The 24,028-nt window shown below is 39.2% G+C and overlaps 1 protein-coding gene across 5 annotated transcripts in view; it reads left to right on the forward strand.

Moving 5' to 3' along the window:
• Positions 1-24,028, forward strand: part of RABGAP1 (RAB GTPase activating protein 1) — a 75,470-nt gene that overhangs the window by 12,267 nt on the left and 39,175 nt on the right. For 4 of the 5 annotated variants that reach the window (XM_087753485.1, XM_087753488.1, XM_087753486.1 and 1 more), the window contains 11 exons: positions 1,278-1,512; positions 2,058-2,262; positions 2,895-3,069; positions 3,420-3,577; positions 7,153-7,263; positions 8,377-8,443; positions 9,933-10,035; positions 11,263-11,432; positions 14,190-14,364; positions 16,113-16,206; positions 19,133-19,283. In XM_087753485.1, coding sequence (XP_087609611.1) covers positions 1,278-1,512; positions 2,058-2,262; positions 2,895-3,069; positions 3,420-3,577; positions 7,153-7,263; positions 8,377-8,443; positions 9,933-10,035; positions 11,263-11,432; positions 14,190-14,364; positions 16,113-16,206; positions 19,133-19,283 — 1,644 coding nt within the window. Of the gene's footprint in view, positions 1-1,240; positions 1,513-2,057; positions 2,263-2,894; positions 3,070-3,419; positions 3,578-7,152; positions 7,264-8,376; positions 8,444-9,932; positions 10,036-11,262; positions 11,433-14,189; positions 14,365-16,112; positions 16,207-19,132; positions 19,284-24,028 lie in introns of all 5 variants that reach the window. The other variant, XM_087753489.1, reaches the window with a different exon arrangement.

Here is a 24,028-nt window from a genome sequence, read left to right on the forward strand (position 1 = left end):
AGTATATTTAATTCATTGCAAGGGTCATCTGTGTGCATGGAAGTGTTCTATTATCTGTTCCGGTGTTATTTCACCAATCTTAACTGGACTTCAGGTTGATTTATTTACTGTTAAAATGTGAGAACCTTGGCCATTGCTTCAGGTAGTTTCAAGATAATTTAATTTTCTACTGTGAGATGCTAGTTTTGAGGCAGATGGAATTTGCTTCAGTACTGAGATTGTGTTATGGGCAGATTTCTGTCTGCTCTGTATTCTTCTTCCTGTTTTCAACCACTTCCTTTCTTTACTGTCTTATTTTACAGGTTTAAAAAAAAAAAAGAAAATTTTCTTTACAATTTCATTTACACTCTTTTTAAGAACTTGGGGTAGCTGCACAATTTGGATTTTATTAGCTTGCATGTAGTGTCTTAAGTCAGTAAGCTTACAGAGACATAAGGATATAGAAATGCATATCTGCTCCTAGGGTTGAGTGTTGGTGCCAACAATAATAACCAGCAGCAGCTGAAGTGTTGGAATCAAGTACCTTTCTCTGACTGCCATCTGGTAAAATACTTCTATAAACTCCGTTTCCGTGCTTAATTTCTAAACTATGTAAAGCATCAGTCACTTCCCTATTAATTGTAGAGGAATGGACAAAGAGTCTCCTTAGATACAGTATCTAAGGGTTTCCTGAAATTAATGTCTTCATTTTCTTTCTAGCTTAGGACCTAATTTCACACCATTTCGGTTGCCTCATGCTTTCATGTTGACTTCAATGAGTGCAAAGTCAGGCTGTAGATGAGTGTTAGGAAATAAAACAACACTGCTTCTTCTCCGCAGCATGGTGGTGTAATCCCGTTCCAGATTCTTCTCTTCCTGTGAAACCTTGCTATCTTACCCATGAACCATGTAGCATGTTTAATTATATTTGGCCCTTTCTTGTACTATTCTGAGAATTATTATAGGCCACTGCACTGTGGACATCTGTAAGTTTCTTCTGTCATAAGCTAGTCTTTGTAGGCGGTGATTACGACTGGTTTGAAAGTAATCTCCTCACTTTTTCGAGTGCTAGAAAATTCCTGCTTTGAGCTTGTTGATTTGTTAAAGCAGGGAGGATATAATCTGTACTGGTGAGCATTTGCACATTGCAGTTTGTGTTTACGGTAGGTTAAATTTTTTAACTGCTGCTTTGGTTGGCAGAAAAAGCTATATGAATGATCCTGTGCCTGAGGGTTTTTTGTTTTTTTTTTCATTTGAACAGTCTTTTTTTGTGTCCCAACTCTGTTTGTGGCTCTTAGATCGTGGGGAATGGAAGCGAACAGCAGCTGCAGAGGGAGCTTGAAGACGTGCTGATGGACCCACCCATGGAAGATCAGTCAAGTGACCGGGACCATGGAGAAGAAGTTAGAACTGATGGAGATGGGGAAGAACCTGTTGTCCTTGAAGCTTCAGCATCCTCTACCATTAACCCAGTGTCGGTGGCAGGACTCCAGAAACCAGAAATGAGTTTGCCAGTGAAACCATCCCAGGGAGGTTAGGAAAAAAATGGGGAATGCCTGGTGGTATCTTATGAGCTAGCTTTTTGTGGGGAAAGGAAGGAGAATTTAGGTACAGGTGTGTCCACCAACCTTTCCCCATTTCTCCCATTATAATCACCTAGCGCAGTAAATGCCAGGTTGTGTGATGCAGGAGTTAACATCTGCTGAACTGTCCTCTCTTCTGAAAACGCTTGCTATACTAGCCTTGAGATGTGTGCAGAAATATTATGCTTACTTGCCTGGCTGTATAAAATATTAGTCTGTTCCACTCATCTATGCATCTTATTGCTGCAGTGAAAACTGGTGCATGCTTATAGTTAAAAGAAGCCCTCTGAGTGAACTGGTTGTAGAGTTGGGATAGCTGAGTTTCTCTCTGCCATCAGTAACTCACTTTCGGGCAGGGTTTTCCTGTAGACCTGACTTTGTGTAATGTGTTTCTTGGTTGCTTTTGTCATTTAGTTAGTGATGAGTCAGTTTCTGATAATTTACTTACGCGCGCCTTATCTTGCTTCTTACGTTCAACTTTGTGTCTCACCCTAGACTGTGAGGATTTGAGCCCTTTTACACCTATGACAGATGAGGACAGCGTGGTGTTTAGCAAGCTCACCTACTTAGGCTGTGCCTCTGTGAACGCTCCCCGGAGTGAAGTGGAAGCCCTCAGAATGATGTCCATCTTACGAAGCCAGTGCCAGATTTCTTTAGATGTGACTCTGTCAGTGCCTAATGTCTCTGAAGGAACAGTGAGGTATGAAGCTCACTCAGGTGTACGCCGTGACTGTGTCCATTTAATCTTATTTCCTTTTAGCAAAGGAAACAAGCCACCAGTTTACCTGGGAGGAGACATGAGCAACTTGGGATTTCGTTTAGTGGAAAAAGTGGGTTTTAAAGAGATCTGAGAAAAGAGATGCTTTGAATTTGTTTAGCAACAACATTTTATGTCCAAGGACCAGTATGAAGTATTACGATGATCCAAGGTGGCCCCAGAGCCATAGTGGGAGTGGTTATTGATGAACACTTTGGAAATAGCCTGGAAAGTATTTCGTTTGTAGGGCTGGAAAATGGCTGATACACGAGGCTTAACAGGGCTGAGGCTATCCACTGCTGCATGTTAGTATCGCTTTTTGAAGGCTAAGCCCTGAAAACCACGGGGAAATCATTGCTGGAAATGTCTGTCGCATTGTACTTTTTTTATGCTGTTCAATTCAACTATAATTATTCTGGTCAAGCTTTGCAGTAAATGACAGTTGGGAGCTGGTTTCTTTGTGATGTACTTTCTCCAGTGGCTATGAAATTCTTAAAGCTTGCAAGTTAATATCTGGCTGAAATAATTCTTCTGAAGTTGCAAGCTTTGGTTTTTTTTCCTCTCTCTTTTAACAGACTTTTAGATCCTCAGACAAACACAGAAATAGCAAATTATCCAATCTATAAAATCCTTTTCTGTGTACGAGGGCATGACGGAACCCCTGAAAGTGATTGCTTTGCTTTCACTGAAAGCCACTACAATGCAGAACTCTTCAGGATTCATGTCTTCCGATGTGAAATCCAAGAGGCTGTAAGTTGAATCTTTTTGTCAAATAATAATTATGTACATGTAAATGTTATTCCTGAAATGAAACTGAAGTATTTCAGGCACTTTAGAAGTAATGTAATTCATCGCTTTTGGCTTTTTTCTACCCCAAGTTAAGATAATTATAGAAACCTCAGATATGAAATAAGAATGCACATTTAACAGTTTATCCTTTTAAGAAGTGTAGAAACCCAGTCAATTAGATGCTAAAACTGAATTATTTTCGTACAATTACTTCTCATTCTGTTCTTTAGTGAAAATTCAGATAGGTTTCAACTGCTGCATTCTGTATGTCTGTAGCTTTCTGATCGTTCTTCGGTGCCGTCTAAATGCAGGTGAGCCGAATACTGTACAGCTTTGCCACTGCCTTCCGTCGTTCTGCCAAACAAACTCCGCTCTCGGCCATTGCCACCCCACAGACTCCAGACAGTGATATTTTCACCTTCTCTGTGTCACTGGAAATCAAAGAAGATGATGGGAAAGGTTATTTCAGGTATAGATTCTTCATTCCTGTACATACAGCATCTGGTTCTGTTGGAAAGTGAGTGAATAGAGAGTGTGAGGCTGAGGTGGTCCCTGAATTCCCTTTTTGAAAGTTTCCTGTCCTAGTTTAAGTGAATCCCAGACACAAACATTTTTGGGAAGTCAAACAGCGATGACCATCTGGACTATTTCATCTTGGTCGTTGAACTGAACCTGGTGCTACCTGCAAAGTGCTTTTTCTATTTTGTATTTTTCTTTTGTCTTTAAACCCTTTTTTATGCAATGCGTTTTAAGTTGTGTTTGGCTAAATTGCTGCTGAAGCTGAAAATGCATCATGACTCTGCTCTCATAGCCAGAGTTGTGCATGGTTTCAGCCAGGTTTTCAAAGGTGCCGAGGCTGTGTGAATACTGCAGGAGGCATAAGGATGCATATTTTTAATAGAGTCTCATGAAAGAAGGCAGAGAAAATTAGAAACTTTGAAAAATTCAATTTTTTAAATCATTTTGCTGATCTGAAAAAGATAAGTTACTCTCCAGAGAAATATTCAGCCAAATCTGTTTGTCACAAGACACATTTACTTTTAATATCTAGTACAGGGCTATTACTGCTTCATCAGCCGAGAGCTTGATGATTGAGATCTCAGACTTGTTCCCACATTGCTATTCTAGAACTAAATAAAGGTGTAGTTGTCTATAATGTGTTTTTTGTCTCCAGAGATCTGGCTCTGTACGCAACCCGCTGTCGGAAAACAACCATACAATCATGAATTTGTGATCAGCAAGTGTCTAGAATGTGATGTAATAATAGTATTCAAAACCCTTTCTTAAATAGTTGTTTGCTTACAGTCATAGGAAAGATATTTGTCTAGAGGCAGAAGGTTCAAATATATAGGAACATAAAGACCACTTTGCATTTTAACTTTGGTCATTACGTTTGCTTTTGCTCCATGAATGGGATAAATTCAATTCAATCTTTCTTAAATATGTTGAACAGAGAGAATACTCTAGGGAAGTTTGAGAGCAGAATGTAATAGAACAAATCATACGTGCTGGACATTAGTGCTTTGGTAGTTACTGCAGTTGCATAGTGCAAGCTGAAATCTTCCAGTGCTGCCCAGGAAAGGTAAGTTTCTTGGATGACATTGCCTATGTACACATGCTGTTATTTTTATACTAATAAAAAACCACCTTTCCTTATTTCCCCTTGTGATTGCAACTTCTAGTGACATCATGCACTTCAAGAATAAAAAGGATAAGTCCTTCATCTGTACCCATTTCCCTGTGATTTCTTAGAATTGATCTCTGTAACAGTTATTGAAAGCAGAATAGAAGGCAGAATTCAAATTTGTTCTCAAAGATCATCAATAGTAGTTCTCCTCCGTTTCTCTATGATGTTTCATTAAAATACTCACCTGTTCTGATGTGAAAGTAGTGTTTCTTTATCAGCATCAAAAAAGCTTTATGAACAAAGCTTGCCTCTTTCTAAGTGGTTCTGTTTTCTGACAGAGTTCTCAAAATTTAATTTAATTTTTCCTCATTTTTTTTCCCTGAGCCAGGTGTTATCAGCAAGTGGTGGTGTAGGGTGAGAGTATTAGAGCAGCTTTTCACATCGTATCGGCTAATGCTGTTTTCATGTTAAGTCTGGTGGATAACCTTGGTTTCTAAAAAGACCTTTTTTAGTTTATGCTAAAAAGTTTTTTGCTCCTTAGCCTATACCAGTGCCCTTAGATGTTTTATGTCACCATTTATAGTGTTCTGTAATTGCTGAAGTGTCTTTATTTCAGTACAGCATGTCTGCCAAACACTCTGACTTGTTGAGCACATTGGCTCCTAGCCACAGCTTCAGAGATGTTTCTCTTCTTGGATTTACATCCAGCTCGAGTTTTATTTATTAATTAAATAAATACACCCCATTTAATAATCCAGTATTTATTCAGCACTGCAAAGGACTGCTCAAGTGTTGAAACTGAAAAATGATTTAGCTCAGGGCCTGAGCCTGAGAGATACAGACGGTTCTTTGGGCTTGGGTGGAGCAGCGGCCGCTGGGCTGCTCGGCGGGTGGCAGCGTGGCTGCAGCACGCAGCGATGCGCCCGGCGAGGTTCAGTCTTGCGGGCTGGGTACCGATGTCAGCATGGCCACAGCAGCGCAGGCAGTGTAAGCCAGCCTAGGGCTTGATGCTTACGTGGTTTCCAGAAGTTGTGCTGCTAAGAGCTGTTTCGGTCCCAGCTGGCTTGGGTATGTCTGCATGGACTGGAGACTGAGCCTCAGCCTGTGCCATGGAGATGTATCTAAAGATCTTTTCAGCCACAAAAATACAGTTGCATTAGGGGTGGCACAGGGCATTTGTTTAAAAGCTATGTACCTCCTCTATACAAGGTGAAGAAGAGTGCATTTGTGCCTCCAGCTAGGCAGAATCCTACTTACGTTGGGCGTACAGTACAGGTTTTAGTTCAAATAGCAAGCTTGATCAGTTTGACACTAATCCTCGTATGACCCTTCACGTGCAGAGCCATACTCGCTTGGAAGTTGGGAAGAACCCTTCCCACATACTCAGTCTCTGATCTCAGTCTTTAATGTACCTGAACCTGTCTTGGCTCATCTGCCTTCGCTTGTCTCCCCGGGTCACTAGTGGTGCGTTTCTGTCACGCCGGGGAAATGAGGTCTGACTGCACGTACTGGCTCGAAGTGCGTAAATCCACTGTCCTGGCCCCGGACACAGAGCTCCTGCTGACAGTTAAAGGCAGTCTGCCCTTCACTGGCCTGCGTAAGCACCCGCTGTCGGAAAAGAAACCCCAATTTTATTGGAGGTGTTAAACTACAGGCAATACTCCACAGTCCATTTTCCAACTCTTGGGGGTAACAATGCATAGTTTGAAAGTCTGAAATAAAATAAGGATTATTTTTATACCCAAGGGAAAGTGAACATGCGGTCGACTTAAAAAGAAAGTCAAAACCCAACAGTCTCAATTTGTCCAGTATTTAGTGCAACTGTGCTGCTCAACAGGGAATATTGATGCTAAAACTTCAGCACGTGTATTAGCACTGAGTTGTAATTTTAGGATTTTCCACCACAGCACACTATCCACTCTCTTGCAGCATTTAGGAGAAGGTGCTCTCTAGAAAAAAAATAAGGGAAATACTCTAAAGATTGGTGCACTCTCTTGGCTTGTTGGCATATCATGTGCCCCAGCAGTCACCTTCCTTGTGAAAGAAAGTGATATGCAGTTTCTTATAAGAAATTGCTTAGCAGATAATACTTGGTGTTACATGGGGAATCAGTATTTAGAAACTTTCTTGAAACGCTGCTGTAAGTCTCACAACACTAAGCCATGCAGTATAAAAACACGGTTTTTATTTTGAAAACTGTGTCCTTGGTTTTCACCTAACGATGATAAAATAACATCACCTAATTATGTTGCCCTTTCTTTCATGTTACTGATTGCAGTGTGCAAGGAAGAAAGGTCTTGAGTGCTTTTGTGTAAGAAGCTGGCTTCACCAAGTGTCTGATGCTGGTTTTGATACATGCAAGGAATACAGATAAATGACCCTCTGAGTTTTTTTTTCCCTTTCTTGGTAAATAACAGTGCGGTTCCCAAAGACAAGGACAGGCAATGCTTTAAACTCCGCCAAGGCATTGATAAGAAGATAGTGATTTACGTCCAACAGACAACTAATAAAGAACTTGCTATTGAGAGGTAATTTCATCAATTTTTAAAGAATTCTTTATCTGTTTGACGGTTTGTGTTCTTTCCTCTGAGGCAGCAGATTAGTAATTGTTCTATGAATGCTCCATTTGTGTAATTTAACGGCACACCTCTCTTGAGTGGGACTGTGCAGACGATCAGATTGGATTGTTCAGTGCGTGTGTGGCCGGGGGCACAATACAGGCGCAGTCAAATCTTGCACAGATCTGGTTGTGGAATCAGTGGTCACATCCCCTCTAAATACCCATTTCAAAAATCTTTTTCAAAAAACATACTGCTTTTATTTTCAGTGGCCAGTTTGTCTTAAATGCTGAGACTATAATCAGTGACTGAGTTATTTCAATTTGCTTTCCTTTCATCTCTGTTGCATCTGAGAATGTTGTTGTACGTATGCTTTGAATCTGCCGCTGTCTGGAATTCTAGAATATGAAGTGTCTGTGTAGGGAAGGGGAGAGCTCAGGCTTCAAATCTTTCACTGCTTAGAAATAAACTAGCGGTTTTTGACTACTGACAGAGTTTAGTGCTGCTCATACTGCAGAGAAGAGACACAGCTTCTGCCAGCCTTTGCAGTCTGAAATGAAATGCGGGACAGTAAACCAGAGGGTGAAGTGGAGTATACCTGTGTGGGCCAAAAGTCTTTGTAAAATAAAACCGTAAAAGACAGGTCCTTGCACTTCACCGGATTCTTGTCTGTATCAAAGGGTAAATTCTATGCAAATATATCTCCCCCCCAAAAAAATAAAAGAAGGGAAGAACGCAGGCCAAGTTGTCCTGTGGGATAAGGAACACTTATTAGCAGTGCCTGTTTTACACTGTTCTTGCAAACAAAGATAATTGAACAACTTTCCAGGCTACTGTAGGCAGGATAAAATCATATTGTAAATATGCTTATGAAATCTTGCTTGACAGTTTTAATGATAGCTTGACATTGTTTTGCTTGATGTGCTTGATGCTGCTTTCAAATGTCAAGGTTTGTTGACATTTGTTATTGGATTCATGGGCTGCTTGTGATGTATGACAGCGAATATTTAGATAAGGAATGTTAATGGTTTGTTTATGAGCAAGTCTAATTTTTGCAATTTAATTTTTTGCCTGGCTTTGCAGATGTTTTGGCCTTCTCCTTAGCCGTGGGAAAGATGTTCGGAGTGGTGACATGCACCTTTTAGACTTGGTAAGGATCTTTTATTAACAAAATTCAGTAATAATTTTGATTACGATTGTGCCTCATCTCAGGATAGACAGAAAAGATGTAGACGCTTATGCACACTTGTTGATGGGGATTGATGCTGTAGCTTATGCTATTGAGAGTGAGGCTCTGGGCAACTGGGTTGAATCCCTGCTGCTGCTACAGAGTTAGAACATGGCCTGATTCTTGGTCAAGGGAGTTGCCCGATTTTGCGGTCAGTCATGACTGTTCTTGGTTAGGGGCCTGAAATAAGAAACATGGAACCTTATTTTTGAAAGTGCTGAATATTAAAGAGCTGTGCTTTGAACATAAAAAGTTCTATAGCGTAAAAATGGAGCCCTAAGCGGCTTCAAATATAACACTGAGAATTAGTGAGCGCTTTATTTTTATGACTCACTTTTCCATCTATAAAATGATGATAGAGATCATCTGACTTCACAAGTGTGTTGTGAAAACAAACTTGCTATTATTAATGAAGTACATGCTTGTTACAGTAGTGAGTACCCAAAAAGGTCCAATACTACATGAATAATTTTGCTTTTTACCAGGCTTTGGATTGCCCAGAAAATAAAGTTGGTGGGAAGACAGACACACTGAACACTAAAGATAAAATATTGACTTGGTTCTGAATAGCTGAATAACGTGTTTTGTACGCTGAATAAAGCTGGATCTCAAGATGTTTCAGAGTAAAATTTGTTTTATAAAATAGCTACTTAGGATAAAACCCATCTGGTGTATTAAAACATTGTAGTGAAGTAGAAGGTGTGTTAATGTGAAACATCTGCCAAGTTTACAAGTTCAGCAGCTTGTAAGAGAGTGTTCTGATTTAATTTGTTTTCTTGTATTAGAGGCAATGAACTCCATCCCCTCAGTTTGTGATTAAAGCCTTATATGTTTAAATGCTTTACCACTCAGGCAGCTGTCATTCAGAGACTGAATGATGCAAAATGAGGCCAGAATAACTGGATTGCCTGGGATTTTTCAGAACAACTTAAAAGAAGCTTGAAAAGGTGTTCCTTATTTTTTGGTTTCTTTTTTCTGTTGTGTTTGGTTCCCCCCCCCCCCCCAAACAGCAGCAAAAAAGCAAAGCCTTTGCAGCTTGGAGTCCTGTCTTTCCAAGTACTTGGCTGTGATCTCACCTACACCTCTGTGAGCTGAAAGTTGCTGTCAAATGGCCACCTCCAAAATGACCTATTGGACTTCAGGTCTCATCCTGGACACCTGTTCATACCACAAACATCTATAACAATTAGTGTTAATTGGCCTTTTTGTGTTATCAGCAAGGAGAACAACGGTTGCATGGGAGCTCTATTCTTTTCTTCAGAGATGGTCTCTGTTACAGGACTGTGTCACATGGACTTCAGATGCTTGCCGTTCTCTTGCCAGTGCAGTAGCTGTTTTATGGGGCTGAGACTTCATAACATAGAAATTTCTTTAATTTAAATAAAAATACATAAACTTACCTTGTTTCCAGGAGTCCATGGGTAAAAGTTCTGATGGGAAATCATACGTGATCACTGGGAGCTGGAATCAAAAATCTCCACACTTCCAATTTGTAAATGAAGAAACACCGAAAGGTATGAACTTTGCCAGATGTTATCCCTAGCCAGGACAAATGACTTACAGAGTGGGCATCGGATCAATTCTCTTTTCTTTTAAGATGAATCCTGCAAAAAGACTCTCATAGTACGGGACGTATTCTCAGAAAGTAGGATGCCAGATGTAACATAAAAATCTAAACACAATAGAAGGCTAGAAGAAAACTCCTGTGTTCAGTAATAATACCTTGTGAGAATAACTGTGTCCCAGTAGGAGGCTGGATAGGTGTGGGGACAGGATGCAGATGCTTTGCGCACCATTAGAGCCTCTTAAGAATCCCACTGAGAATTGCACTAAATGACTATTGCAGATTTCTTCTTTGCTCAGTTTCTGCGGTCAGTTCAGATTTTTCTGAATCCAAGTTTTTAATTAAAAAAGAAAAAGGATTCCTGTACCTATAAAAATGAAAGTAAAACACTCCCAAGTGTAATCTGAAAATAGCTGATGCTGCGTTGCTCTCTTGAGTCCTGAAACAGATCTGTCATTACTTCTTTTAAGATGTCAGCTGAATTATCATCTTTTCAATCTGCTGTCACAGTTGCACGCCAAAGGTTGGGGAAGTTAATGGAAATTGACTGGGCAAAGTCATAAAAGTCAGCTGCTGGGTACAGCTGGGTACAGTCTGCTACTAGATTGAATGCCATCCTACCTAAAGGACACAATTTATCATTTAGTGCCAGAAGAGATCTCATAGGTCACCGAGTCCAGTTGCCTCCTTTTGGAGCATCATACTGTATAGTCATTTTTCTGAATCTCACAGCTGGGATGGTCTTAAATGCTGCCTTTAATATGGAGGGCCTTAAATGTTGTCTAAGTAACTGCTAAAACCAAAACCCAACTAAAATGTAATTAGGCTAGAGGGCAAGAGATCTGCACTGTGGTCTTAAGTCTACACATCCTTTATAATGTTTAATGAAGATTTTTGATACATTTCAGTGGGATTTGGAAAAGCAAAATTTTTGTTCTCTGTAAGAAGATCATTTTCTTGTCTTGAAGACTTAAGTTTCCTTACTCTCTAGTGAATAGTGCATAGTCATCTTATTTTCCTGTTTTGAAACTTCTAGGTTTTTGAGATGTTAAACTAGGGAAGAAATTGAATTCTGCAAAAAAGTTTCTTTGGTCTTTCATGTTACTAGGGAAGAGGTTATGGAATATTTTGTTTGACATACTTCTTTTAATACTATCACTTTGTTTTTTCTCTCTAGATAAAGTATTGTTCATGACTACCGCTGTGGATTTGGTGATAACTGAGGTTCAAGAACCTGTTCGATTCATTCTGGAGACTAAAGTCAGAGTTTGTTCACCTAATGAGAGATTGTTCTGGCCCTTCAGCAAACGTAGCTCTACTGAAAATTTTTTCCTAAAATTGAAACAGGTAACACTTCCAACACTTTAAAAAAAAAAACCAACCAACCAACCAAACTACAGTTAATTTGGGATTTGGCAAGGTAGTTTTTTAAATGTAATTGTGGAATGGTCAATTATGTTGTTTCGAGACTTGAGAGGTAGGTTTATGGTATAATGCTGAGTAAATACAAATGCGTTGGAGGTAAAGATGAATTGCAGTTATTAGTGCCTGTTGGCAGATGAGAATTTCACTACGGTTGTTTCTCCCTATGATTGGTAAAACCTTTACTAATACAATGTACGTATTTCAACATTTTGCTCCTGAATCAGAGGTACAATTAATGCTCTTCAATTTTAGAAAAGCTATCCTTCATTATGCTAATTGTTGCTGGCTATCTAAAGTTCCCATAAAAAGCTGGATGTCCTCATTTCAAAGCAAATTTTGACAGCTTTGATGAGGCTGCGAAGTTACAGAGGCTTATGGATTTTCCAGCCAAACCACAGAAATAAAAGGAAGAGAGGATTTATCTGCAAACCATGGCTATGCTGAGAGTTGCTTGCATAAGGGTATAGTAGGGTAAGTATGTAAAATTAAGGTTAAGAGAAAAAAAGGCTTTAATATTATCCTGGTGACATGCTATCTGATATGTCACTAAATTGATTTTATCATACAAATCCAACATATTTTTTTTTAGATGAGCAAACATCCACTTGAAATTAGAAAAAAAAAAAATTTTTGTGAAAGTCTATTTTCCCTCTTGTACATGATTGGAAGCCGAGATTTCACACATACCCCAGGTTTCCCCTCAGGGAAAAAAAATCCAAGCAACCACAAAAAATCCCTAGAACTTGTTAAAAACTTTTACTGTTTTTTCCAACTTACTTTTTTACCCTATCTACTAAAAAGGAAAGGATTATTTCTGTCCAGGATATTCATAATAACAGTACAAGGCAATAACTTGGTCTCAAAATAAGGCTGGAAAGTTGAAGGTCCAAGTTGCTAAAGAGATGATGTACTTGAAGGAGCTGCCATTCTCCTGCTTTAGAAATTATTGTTCTGAAGTGAAAGTCCTGTTTAAAGAAACGGAAATATATAGAAGCAAATAACAATGTGCTCTCTCAAGGTTTAATAATTCTGGGCGCAGCCCAAAAAAGCAAGGTTGGAGTCCTGATACCTTGATAAGTGTTCTTTTTTTAGAGAGGTTTTGAATGAAATAAGAGGCTTTTCTTAGTTCTTTTTGCACTTGTCTTGAAGTGCGAATAAATAATGGCATCTTGGTAGTAACAAAGATGAGGTTCACGAAGAATTCTTTTATGTGTATGTCCTATTTTTTATATGAAATACGAATAAACATTTTGGAAACTTTCATTCAAAATTTCCTTCAAAATTTAAGGTGGAAAAATTCTTCATGGATGAAATCAGTCTTTTTATTTAGGATATTTTTGAGGCGAAGCATGAACAGTTGAACAGTTAAGGCTGTTGGGCTATAAATACTCTGCAGCCTCCAAAAGGTGCCTTTTCTGTTTGGCAGTTTAAAGGAAGCTTATCTTACTTAGCTAATTCTGTATCTTTTGTCTTACCAAATTCACAGGCATTGTGACTTATCTTAGCTAATTCTTTTTTTTCCACAGGCACTGTCAGGTTATCCAACTTCCAGTGTTTACTAATGGAAGATTATCAAAATTCATAGTGGAAGCAACAAATATAGAATGTACTGCCTGATAAGCCTGGAAGGGAAACCTGTTTCTATGGAGTCATGATTAGCCTATTAAAAATACAGCTGTGTGGAGTTGGCTTATCTTACATTGGCAGTGTTTCTTTATTCGGAAATGGTGAAAGCAGAGGGATTTTATTTGCTCAGATTACATTTAGTGATTTAGTCATTTTTAGTTTTTATGCATTTCTCTTCATTTTTAATACTCCAAAGGATAAAATTGTGCACTGGGAGCTTAGTGTAGAGTATAATTATAAATCTTATTTCCCTCTTTTCTTCACCTTTCCTTTTCTGCTCTCTATTTTTATTCATTATGAAAAAAAAAGTTCTAAATCCTTAGACTGTATTAACATTTTAGAACCACTTCACAAAGAAAAATCTTCCTTTAAAGGAAAGGAAGGTATCAAAGCATTGAGAAATAAGGAGAAAACAGAGCCGCATGATAGACTTTGGGACTCAACAATTTGTGTTCCTGCAGCGATGTATACACAGATAGATATATGACTTGGAAGCATCGCTAAAGACAATTGCCATGGTGGGAAAATAATTTTTTCTTAAAACTCTCCTTTTGCCACCATCAGTATCCCCAGAAAGTTAAAGAAAGAAATTAGACATAATTTTAAATGTTTTGCTTTTAATTTTCTGCTAATCTTTAAATAAAGGCAGAATTGCTTCATATTAAGGAACCTTCCCCTCTCAGAGCATTTCTTGGACAGATGCATTTACAGCTTTAAAAATCCATGCATTTGCGTCCAGTTCATTTATGTCTGAAAAGAGGCGCTACCTACGCATGGCAGACCCGAACGACACTTCTGCTCTGCCTGTGACAGGCGCTCATGCCTGTTGGGCGCAGTATGCTTACAGCTTGTTCTAGGGCATTCGGGATGGAAGCACTTGCAGGCCTGCACGATGCACTAAGTGTGCTGCAAGGATTGAACGTTCCTCATTGTAGAATGTGATGAAAATTGGTGCTCCGCTCTCCTATTCCAAAAAGAGAAGGTAGAGCCTTATGAAGTAATATGGGTATTCGTATAGCTTTTCTCAGTAAAATTAAACTTCTTGCTTCCTAGATAAAGCAAAAGGACAGAAAGAATAACTCGGACACGTTGTATGAAGTTGTGTGCCTAGAAAGTGAATCAGAAAGGGAGAGAAGAAAAACTACAGCAAGCCCCTCTCTTCGCCTGCCCCAGTCTGGGTCACAGGGCTCGATGATTCCTTCTCCTCCAGAGGATGATGAAGAGGAAGGTAAGAAGTGGATCATAGACTTTGTGTACTTCGAAAGAAAGGGCAGTTGGTAAATAACATAGTTATGAAATGTGTTGAATCCTTTCCAGTCAGAATCTGGCCTACTGACTTTTTTTTTTCCTTGCTTTAATGCTGTGGGTATTCAATAACCAGTACCCCTGCATTCCTGGATTGGCCTCTCCCTTGTCTGACACTTCTGTGTCTATGCTTTTCTCAGCCCAGGCCTCATGAAGCCTCCAGTGTGATATATTTGGAACAATGTGAAAAGAGGCTGCTAAAAGTTTGGGATTATCATGTAGCTTCAGCCCCTCCCTGAGCAGCTGTGAACAGATTTGAGAATAAAAATGAGAAGCTGATATTATTTGGAAATATAAGCAAGCAGCATGTTTTAGTGAAGAGGCGAGTATAGACATCTGTAATACATAAAACTATACCAGGACCTGCCCAGCTTGAAACTTAATGCATTTTCAAGATCTTTTTCCTGCTTTTTAAAAATTCTCTTAAACCAAAATATGGACTAGTTTTGGGTATATAAACATCTGGCCTTACAGCTCTGAGCTGAAATTAGATGACTTGAGTTTCTGCTTTTTCACTTTTTCTGCTGGCCTTTTATGTGGCCTTGGGTGAATTGTTTCACTTCTGTGCTTTAATTTCCCTTTTTTGGGGGGAGGGAGGAGGGGAAGGCTGGTTTGAAAATGAACTCCTTTGCAAAGTGTTATTCATTAGCAATCTCTAACCACCACGCTAACCACAGTGGTATTCTTTTCTAGACCAGGAACATATATTTATTTTGTTTACCGTTCATAGGACTTGCAGCATTGCAAGAGTTAGCTGACAAGTTCAGGTGCCAGTTGAGGAAGCATAGATTTAATGGAAAAGAATGTATTTCCTCAATAATGCAAAACCAATGTTGACTACTGTATCAATGAAATGTAGTTTTTGTATATGATCCTTGCTGTGAGTGTTTAAAAATATCTGGGAGTACATCAGTTAGTACTGGTTTCAAAAAGAGTTACTGTGATTATGCTAATCCTCCCCCTCCACTGCATTTTTGAATGCGTTTCATTCAGAAAGCTGTTTAATTTAAGCCAAGGAAGTTACCAAAAGTACTAGCTTTCAAAGTAAAAGTATAAAACAGTTAGAGTAAAATACCTTGTGGACTTTCATGGATCTGCAACAACACGGCAAGTCTGCAGCTGCTCTGTGGAACCATGTTGATTTTACTGTCGTTTTTGCTTTTATAGTATTGTAGCTTTTCACATACGGAAAGTTGTGCTATTGGAGAATTTTCGTAGTCTTCCAAAGGTTAAGGGTAAAATAACAGAATTACTTTTGTGAGAAGGGACCTCTGGAGGTCTTTAATCATGCCTCCCACTCAGTGTGAATCCAGCCAGATAGATTGCTCGGGGCCTTGTCCTGTTGTGTTTTGGCCATCTCCAACGGTGAAGCTTCCACAGCCTCTCTGGGCCCCTGTATCAGTTTGGCCACCCTCACGGTAAAATTTTTTTCCTGATTTTTAAGCAAAATTTCACATGTTGCTGCTTGTCTTCTGTCTCTTTGTCACATCACTGCGTGCCTCCAAGAAGAGTCTACTTCTGCCTTCTCTGTGTTGAGTGCATGAGCGCTGCATCCACAGATGAGGAGCAGTTCTTGCCGCACACTGATACAGTTAGGAGAGCGACATTTAAATCTGTAGAGGCAGAGCGATGGCTGTTGATCTCATAGCATCTCCTCTGTTCTCTTGGCAGACAATGATGAACCACTCTTAAGTGGTTCTGGAGATGTTTCCAAAGAGTGTGCAGAAAAAATTCTTGAGACGTGGGGAGAGCTGCTGTCCAAATGGTAAGTGGCAAAATCACATTCTGAAAATTGCAGTTCTGAATATTCTCAGTCTGTTTGCTCCTTCTGCTTGGAGTTTTTGTTATTTCCAGAAGCCAGTTGAGATGAGATTAGTATGTATTTAGTCCTCTTTCATCTCCACAACACCCCTTATTCTCTGACTTTGTGTTTTCTACTTTCTTCAGAGGGTGTTTTAAGTATTTTCATTTTTGAGTGCATGCTTAAATACTGTATAGAAATTCACTTGTGCTCTGTCTTTAGGTGGTTATCTCTTAAAATGAGCATTTTACTTATCTGTGAGTTTCACTGGGATTTTGTTAAAGAAAAACTAAGTAGCATAAAGAAAATGCAGCACTTCCTTTGTCTTTATTTTGCATAGATCACTTCCATTCCTCTTTGTAATTCTGATGCAGTTCACAGCCAATTTTTCCTGCAGCTGTCATATCTTAGGAGCTGTAGCTTAAGAATATGGGAGATTTGTACTTGGATAGCGAAGATGCTTTTCCTCCCATATCTAAAGGAAGATGGCTCCAGAGCTTGCCAAGAAGGAAGTACATGAGCTCTTCTGTTTTTTTCCTAGAAAATGCCAATTTACAAGAAGAGTGTTTCTTGACAGTCAAGTTGCTAATGCAACACCTGTTCTCCTTTCACGAAGGATCTTTTATTCATCTTGAAGTAGCCTGAGCAGTTCTAAGAAAGTGATGCTGATTATTGCAAAATTCAGTATTTTTTTTTTTTTTTCCCCGCAAAGGGGGATGACAGGCACAACATCAGATTGAGCTCAAATATGCTGCATTTTGACTCTGGCTTTGGTTGTTGCCTTCTGCTTCCTAATGTTACTGAGGAGCAGGGCAAGGAGTGTACAGCAAATCAAAGATCTGAATAGAATATTAGATCTATGGAACAGGACAGCAGGGATTAGAGTAAGTCATGCACTTCAGATGAGGAAAAGTATTGATGTGACCACTTAGCCAGGATTCTCTTTAAATTAAGGTTATAACAATTTAGCGTTATTTTTTATTTTCCACAACTACTTAGTACTTATTTGAATAAGTACTTTTACTTCCAGTTTGGTTTTGCACTAATATATTGTGCTAATTTGGTAGGAAAGCGGACATCAGAAATGGACGCATTCATAAGAAGGGGAAGGCTGTGGTAAAATGATAGGTGATCCCTTTTCCCTGCCTCTCCTGGACTTGTAGGAACATCTTTGACAGATGAGCTCTATGCATCTGGTGCTGTGATAAAGTTTCTTTCAACTTGAATTTTTTTGTAAGTCTTCCAAGGGCTCAAGGATAATTAAGCCACCTGACTCCCATTGAAAATGTTTTGGCAGCTCTAAGAGGATATGAAGTGCTTCTGTGCTAATGCTGGCAACAACTTTAATATGTGTTAAAGGGCTTTCCTTCTTAACTAAAAACAAGTATTTGGAAGTAATGATCCTCGAGCTTTTAACGTAAGAGGATTGAAAATCATAAAAATCAGAGTTCAGGTAGTTTCATGCTAGTTTTTTAGAATCTTGTAATTAGATTTGTATAGCAACTAAATATGCATTGGTATTTTGTGATTTCTAAATAATATTTGGCTCATATTTCGTAACTGCTGAGTCACACAATTTTCTCATTTCAAAATAGTTCGGAAGAATCTCGTAGCGTGTGGCTTTTTGTCTACAGCCTTACAGTTCATGGCTGTATCCATTGGAATTACTGTTGTACTTATTCTGATCCGAGATTAAGGCAAAGCAGTTTTATAGGCCTTTACAAAGAGTTTTAATATTTTGTATGGAACAAGTGTTTTATATAAGTATTTATATATATTTATATAACGGTATAATAAATGCTCTGTAAATATATGTCTATAGATATGAAGGTGTATATATATATAAAAATGTAACAATTATATAAACATTATTTTTATTATAGTTGATTTTGTTTAGAGAAAGCAAAGTGAAGGAGGACATTATGCTACCAGGTCCTGTGCAATATATACTGATTTAAATGTTGGACATTGCTAGTCTCCAGATTACTGTGTTGGAACACTGTAGACTGGAGAAAGGCAACAAGGAGTCCCAGTCTGTGTAAAATTATCATCCGCATATCTGTTGGACTGTTAACAAACATTATTAAATACCAGTTTATTGTTAAGAAGATAATGTGATCAATATGACCTAAGTTCAGTTTTTTGCCTGGCTTTGTCTATCAGTCCTCTTAATCATTTTACCTAGAAGTTTGTTTTTAGTAACTGCAGAAAAAAATGTAATTTCTTGATTTAAGGCTCCTGTCTTTTGGGGATTTTATGTATAAGCAACGAATGGACTGTTGAGCTTAACTTTCTGTAACTGCATAAATTACATGTAGGTTTAGTTTTTACAACTTACAGTGCTGTAATTTATGAGCTGTCACCAGTCTCGCTTGAAGAAGCTGTTTAGATGGGACTAGCTTGTACAGTGGAAGCTGCTTAAATGCGTGGATGTAGTTAGATAACCATGTGAGACTTTTTTTATAGCTCTGTTTGCCTGCCTTCTCTCCCTCCCTCACCTGGAAGGTTACCTGCCTGCTCGAGTGTAGGAGGACTAGAGAGCAGCATATGCTTCTGCAAACTAATTCTGGTTTTGGTGTCGTTTGAGCTTGGAATCTTACACAGTGTGGCACCTGTCCTCCAGTTCTAGTTTTTGCTGGAGTGTTTTGGTTTGTTGAGTGTTTTATATATTTATATTATATTTAAATGTAATGGGAATCAAGGAAATCATTTGGAAAGTGCTTCTCCAAATCTGTTTTTTTCATAACTTGAATTTCACTTACTCTGGCAACATATGGACTGTCTTGAAATTCCTGTCATTTGACATGTTTGATGTTACACATCAGTTGTTGCTCATGTACCCGTTTATTTGTATTTGGATAACAGTAACAATGCCTTCCCCTACACCCAGGCACCTCAATTTGAGCGTGAGGCCAAAGACCTTGTCAGCGTTGGTGAGAAGCGGTGTCCCTGAGGCCCTAAGAGGAGAAGTGTGGCAGTTGCTGGCAGGGTGTCATAATAACGATCACCTGGTGGAGAAGTACCGAATTCTCATCACAAAGGTAGAATGCTTTTTTTCATCTTTTTTTCCCCCATATCGTAAGGAATGGAAATACGGAGACTTCCGAGTGTGTACCCTCTTGCTTAAAGGTTCATGAATGTATCTGAATATAGCCTATCAACCAGTGAGTATAATTCAATCCTCCCTCCAGCAAAAAGCCCTAACATGCAGTGCTAGTTGTGCCATTATCTCTACTTGGAGTGCTTTCTTTTTAATAGTCCTCCTTCTTTTTCACTCGGATGAGTTCTGAGTTACTTTTTCAGAAATTTGTATTCTATTAATTGCTTTCATGATTGACAGAGATTAAGGGAGCTCATTTCCTTTGCCTGTTTGGCTTTCCTGAACGAAAGCTGAATTTTGCTGTATTGTCTTCACATTTATGCTAAAAATCCAATGCTAGTTGAAATTGCAGCCTTTTTTTGATAGAAAAAACAGAACGCTTTGGACATTTTTGCACTAGACAGCAGGTTTTTAACTTCTCATCTTGAATGCTGACCTCAGTAATGTAGGAAAAGAAAATAAGAATCATATATACATTTGGTATTTCTCAGAGTTCTAGAGCAACAAATGGGTCGCAAAATAAAATGTCACTTCCTTATCCAGAAAACCGATGTGTTAATTTGGATTTGACCGTGATCTGTATAGATACATTGTATTTTACTGCTTTCATCAAACATGCAAGTCTAGAAGGACTATATTAGAAATTATTAATGATGCAACTTCAGTACAAATATAACAGAAATTAATTATTCACCAGTTAAAAAAGCAAAACAACTGAATCAGCCTTTGTATATCTATGTTCTGATGGCGCAGATTCGCAAGGAGCAATTAAAGACCTTATTCTGAGGGCGAGAGGGCTTCTGAAATTAAACTCCGTTTCTGCTGGAATCATGCAGGAAGGATCCTACGTGATCTGAATGAATCATGTTAGATTAGCTAAAAATGTTCCGCCATAAGTACTTTCACACGCTTATTGAATATAGAAGAAACTTGATCTGAATTCCTTAATATTGGTGCATGCATTGTAGAGCTATAACTTGGATTTTGTGGTGAATAAATCATACAAATAACGTGGAGGGTGAGTGCTCTGGCAAGGAGTGTGTGACAGTTACCCTGTTGTGTTATTTTAATTGCCGAGTGAGTAGCTGACAGTGTCACTTTTCTCTGTTTCGATGTTTTGGTATCAGAATGGAAAAGATGATCTCTTTGTGGCACAGTTGGTGACATGTACTGCTACTATCTTTGTGAGCTAGAAAGGAATAGTGTTAACATTTCATTTTTAAATCTGTGAAACCTTTCCACTCATTTACATTTGGCAGAGACAAAGGAAATAACCTGGATCTAATGTATTGGGAGCATCTCTAGAGTCCAAGTCAAAGGAGAGTAGGCTGATCCAGCACTGTGTTCTGCAGCAAAAGGCCTGGCTATGCCTGCACTGGTCATTCAGCGTGGAAACTAGTTAAGGAATTAAACAGTGAAAGAAAATGAGTACTGAAAGACCATTTTCAGGCTCTGCTGTAATCATATGAGGTCTGTAGTATACTACCAGCATGCTATAATAACCAGCTCAAGCAAATGAAAATGAAGTCTCCTTTAATCTGGAAGTGCCATATTAGACCACTGTTGAGGCCGTTCGCCTTATTGTGACTTAAATGTAAATTGCATGAAAATGGGCCATGACGGTTTCTGTAGAATGGACAAAGATCGACGCTTTGAGAGCAAAAGTGTCTGGTTGGGCCACGGTGGATCTGTGATTTCTTCAATCTGCAGGCAGCGGAAGAGGTGTAAGGTTTCGAAAAAGGTTATCAGTGGCTGTGTGGAAGTACTAAAGATGCGAACAGGCGAAGAATACAAAATAGTTTGGGAGGCTGATGGGAACATGAAGTCAAGACCCAGGAAGATAATGTTTGCAGACCCGTCGTACATAGTATATGCTAACAGTATAACAATGCTGGGTTGCGCTGTGGCTTTCATTTTTTATTTTCATGCCTTTCATAGATTATTTGACAATTTTGTAGTTCTAATGTGACTAATTCATACTGCTCTGAAAATAGCAGCTCAGTTACAGTCAATATGCAGCAATGCGCAGGAGAAAACGTGTCTGGGAAAAAAGGATATTTGTTCATTATGTGAAGGCAAGGGTCTCTTATAATATATTGCTTTACCGTCCTCGTAATGCTTTGCCACGTTTTGCATGTCACTAATACAAATTCTTCTCTGGCAAGCGTGCAATTATTTGCATTGCCATGCACTGAAAGTGGTATGTCTGAGAATAACTGCTGTGGCGTAGTGCAGAAGCAGAAGGAGTTGATGGAAAACCTTTGCTCTTCAGTGCAAGTAGGAGATGCAGTAAGCCTGTTTGAGTACTCCTAATCCAGTGCCCCATCTCTCTTAATGTTGACCTCTATTCCTGTAGCTGCATTTGATTTCTGTCAGGCTTTTCATGACCCCATGCGGCAGCACAGTCTCAAATTAATAAGGATCTGTGTTGACAGCTGCTTCAAAAGCTTCTGGCCTCTTTCGGGGATTTTTTTTTTTCCCCTGCGCGCAGGGTGTTGGACGCAGGCGCCCCAGTATCTCTTCTGGTGTTTGCTTTCCTCTGCGGTTCTGGCCCCTGGTGCTCGACAAATCTCTGTTTTTTGCTTTCTTTTGCAAATTAACTGCTGCAAGGATAGCTTTTTGCTTATTGTTAATGCATGGCTACGGAATGATTGAAAAGGAAATGTCTTCTGCTGTGTTCTACCAGTGAAGGCTGTGTCTAGGTCTCTTCTTGAATCTGACATGTGCTTTAAAAATGGCGTTGAAACCGTGCCTCTAGGTGTGCTCGTTGCGTTCTAGTCATCGTGACAGTGTTTATTAATTATTTGTTCCTTATTTCTTTGAGAAACATTAGCTGGGCTTTTGTTGTTGCGGTAGTGTCTAAGTTTCACCATTGTGGTGCTTCCACAAATTACTTTTGAGAATTTGCACACCATCTGTGTGCAGTAATAAAGCTTTTAGCAACTCCAGATTGCCGTGCTCGTGGTGGGGAGCGTGGATGAAAGCCAGCCCAATGAATTAAGGTCATGTCCCTACTGGGGACAGAAAGCAAACTCTAGGTAAATGAATCTAGACAATCCCTTTGAGAGGCATCTGTTCCTGGTAGGACTTTGGCAATCGTGGTTATGGCTGTTAATCTTCAGGCTTCCAGCCACTGAAAGGTAGGAGAAGAGACACAGGGACTCGCTCCGGGCATTAATGGACACCTGCAGGAAAAATATTTTATGTTTTTGACAGTCATAGGTGGATGGAAAGTATTGTTGAGTAGAAAACTTGTAAAGCTAGCCACACCGGTTAAAAAAAAAAAAAAAGATCATGATACAAAGCAAGATAGACAACAGCCACTTTTCAGACAAGGTTTTTAAAAAGCATTAATACAACTCCTGAATCTCTCAGATTGGTGGCGATCTCTCAGTGGAGCAGTACTTCATAATACCAAAATTTTAAGAACCTGACATTTACAATATTGAGGAGAAAATAAACGCTTTTGGATATAGGTCTGTGTGGGAGGAAATAATGTTGAAAGGAAAAAACCATGAACTGTTGTACCAGATAAATACACTATATTAAGAAAATTACAACGTGAGAGGGATGTCGCGTGGCACAAATTTAAAAAAAAAAAAAAAATCCCGTGGCAGGAGGAGTATCCTGGGACGTTACCCCCGGGTCACCATTTCTGGTAGAAATTCTAGGCCTGGTAAGAGGTGAATTTGTTGCAGGTTTTCAAGAACAGGACTCTTGCTACCCACTTTCTCATCTTCCCACTTTTTTGTCTCCATGAGCAGAGGATTGCAGTACACAAAAGTTCTACCAAATATAATCCTCTGTCTTGGTGCAGATGATACTAGTTTTTAATGAAGAAATAGATTAAAATGTCACTACCATTATTTCACTGAATGTGTTGCTTCATCGGTGGCATAAAATGTAACAGTACTTTAGCTGTGGGTGGCTAACATTTATTTTCCACTTGTATCACAATCACATTTCCATATGTTCATATAAATTAAGAAGAATACATTTAATTTTCAGGAGTACAAAGGGCCACGATTGTGTACGATGAACTGAAATTAAACCTCACGTACGTCTGTGAATCATGGTATAAGAAGTATGACGTAGTCTTGCTGTCAGTGTGCCTGAACCTCTAGATCCCTTGTTTGATTAGTTTTGATCACGTGGTGATAAAAGTTTAATTATCTTTTACCAGCAGTAGTTTTCCCAAGAGTTCTCGTTGTAAGTTTGAATGATTTCTTGAATACCTTCTGACAGTCTTAGATGAAGTCGTACTGTGTCACTGGGTAGAGTGGGAGAAGTCTCTACAACGCAGAAATCTTTTCAGCCTCTCGCAGACCTCAGCCACCCGAGCCACAGGTTTTAACGTCACTTAGGAGCGGTTCTTCTCGGTAGGCTGGTTGTGCGCTTGACCAGAGGGCTGGGGTAGCAGGTGGGTTTATCTCCAGCCCAGTTACCTCCCAGTTGCAATTTACCCGCTTTGGCCACTTCGGTCTGGCTTCTGGTGCAGGGGTGCGTGAGAAAATTAACTTGAGAGATTGCTGGTTAGGGCTTGGGTGTGTTAAGCCATCAGGAGTAAGCTGGCATGAACTTGGAATAGAGTTATTCCTCTCAGCTTTGGAGAAACAATAGAATGTCAGTTAAAGGAAAAAACAGACCTGTCTCTTCTGCAGAAATACCTGTCAGCTGTGTAGGAGT

This window comes from Nipponia nippon, unplaced genomic scaffold (genome assembly GCF_047370975.1).
Source record: "Nipponia nippon isolate SJK-2023a ecotype South Korea unplaced genomic scaffold, ASM4737097v1 scaffold_16, whole genome shotgun sequence".
Classification (NCBI taxonomy): domain Eukaryota; kingdom Metazoa; phylum Chordata; class Aves; order Pelecaniformes; family Threskiornithidae; genus Nipponia; species Nipponia nippon.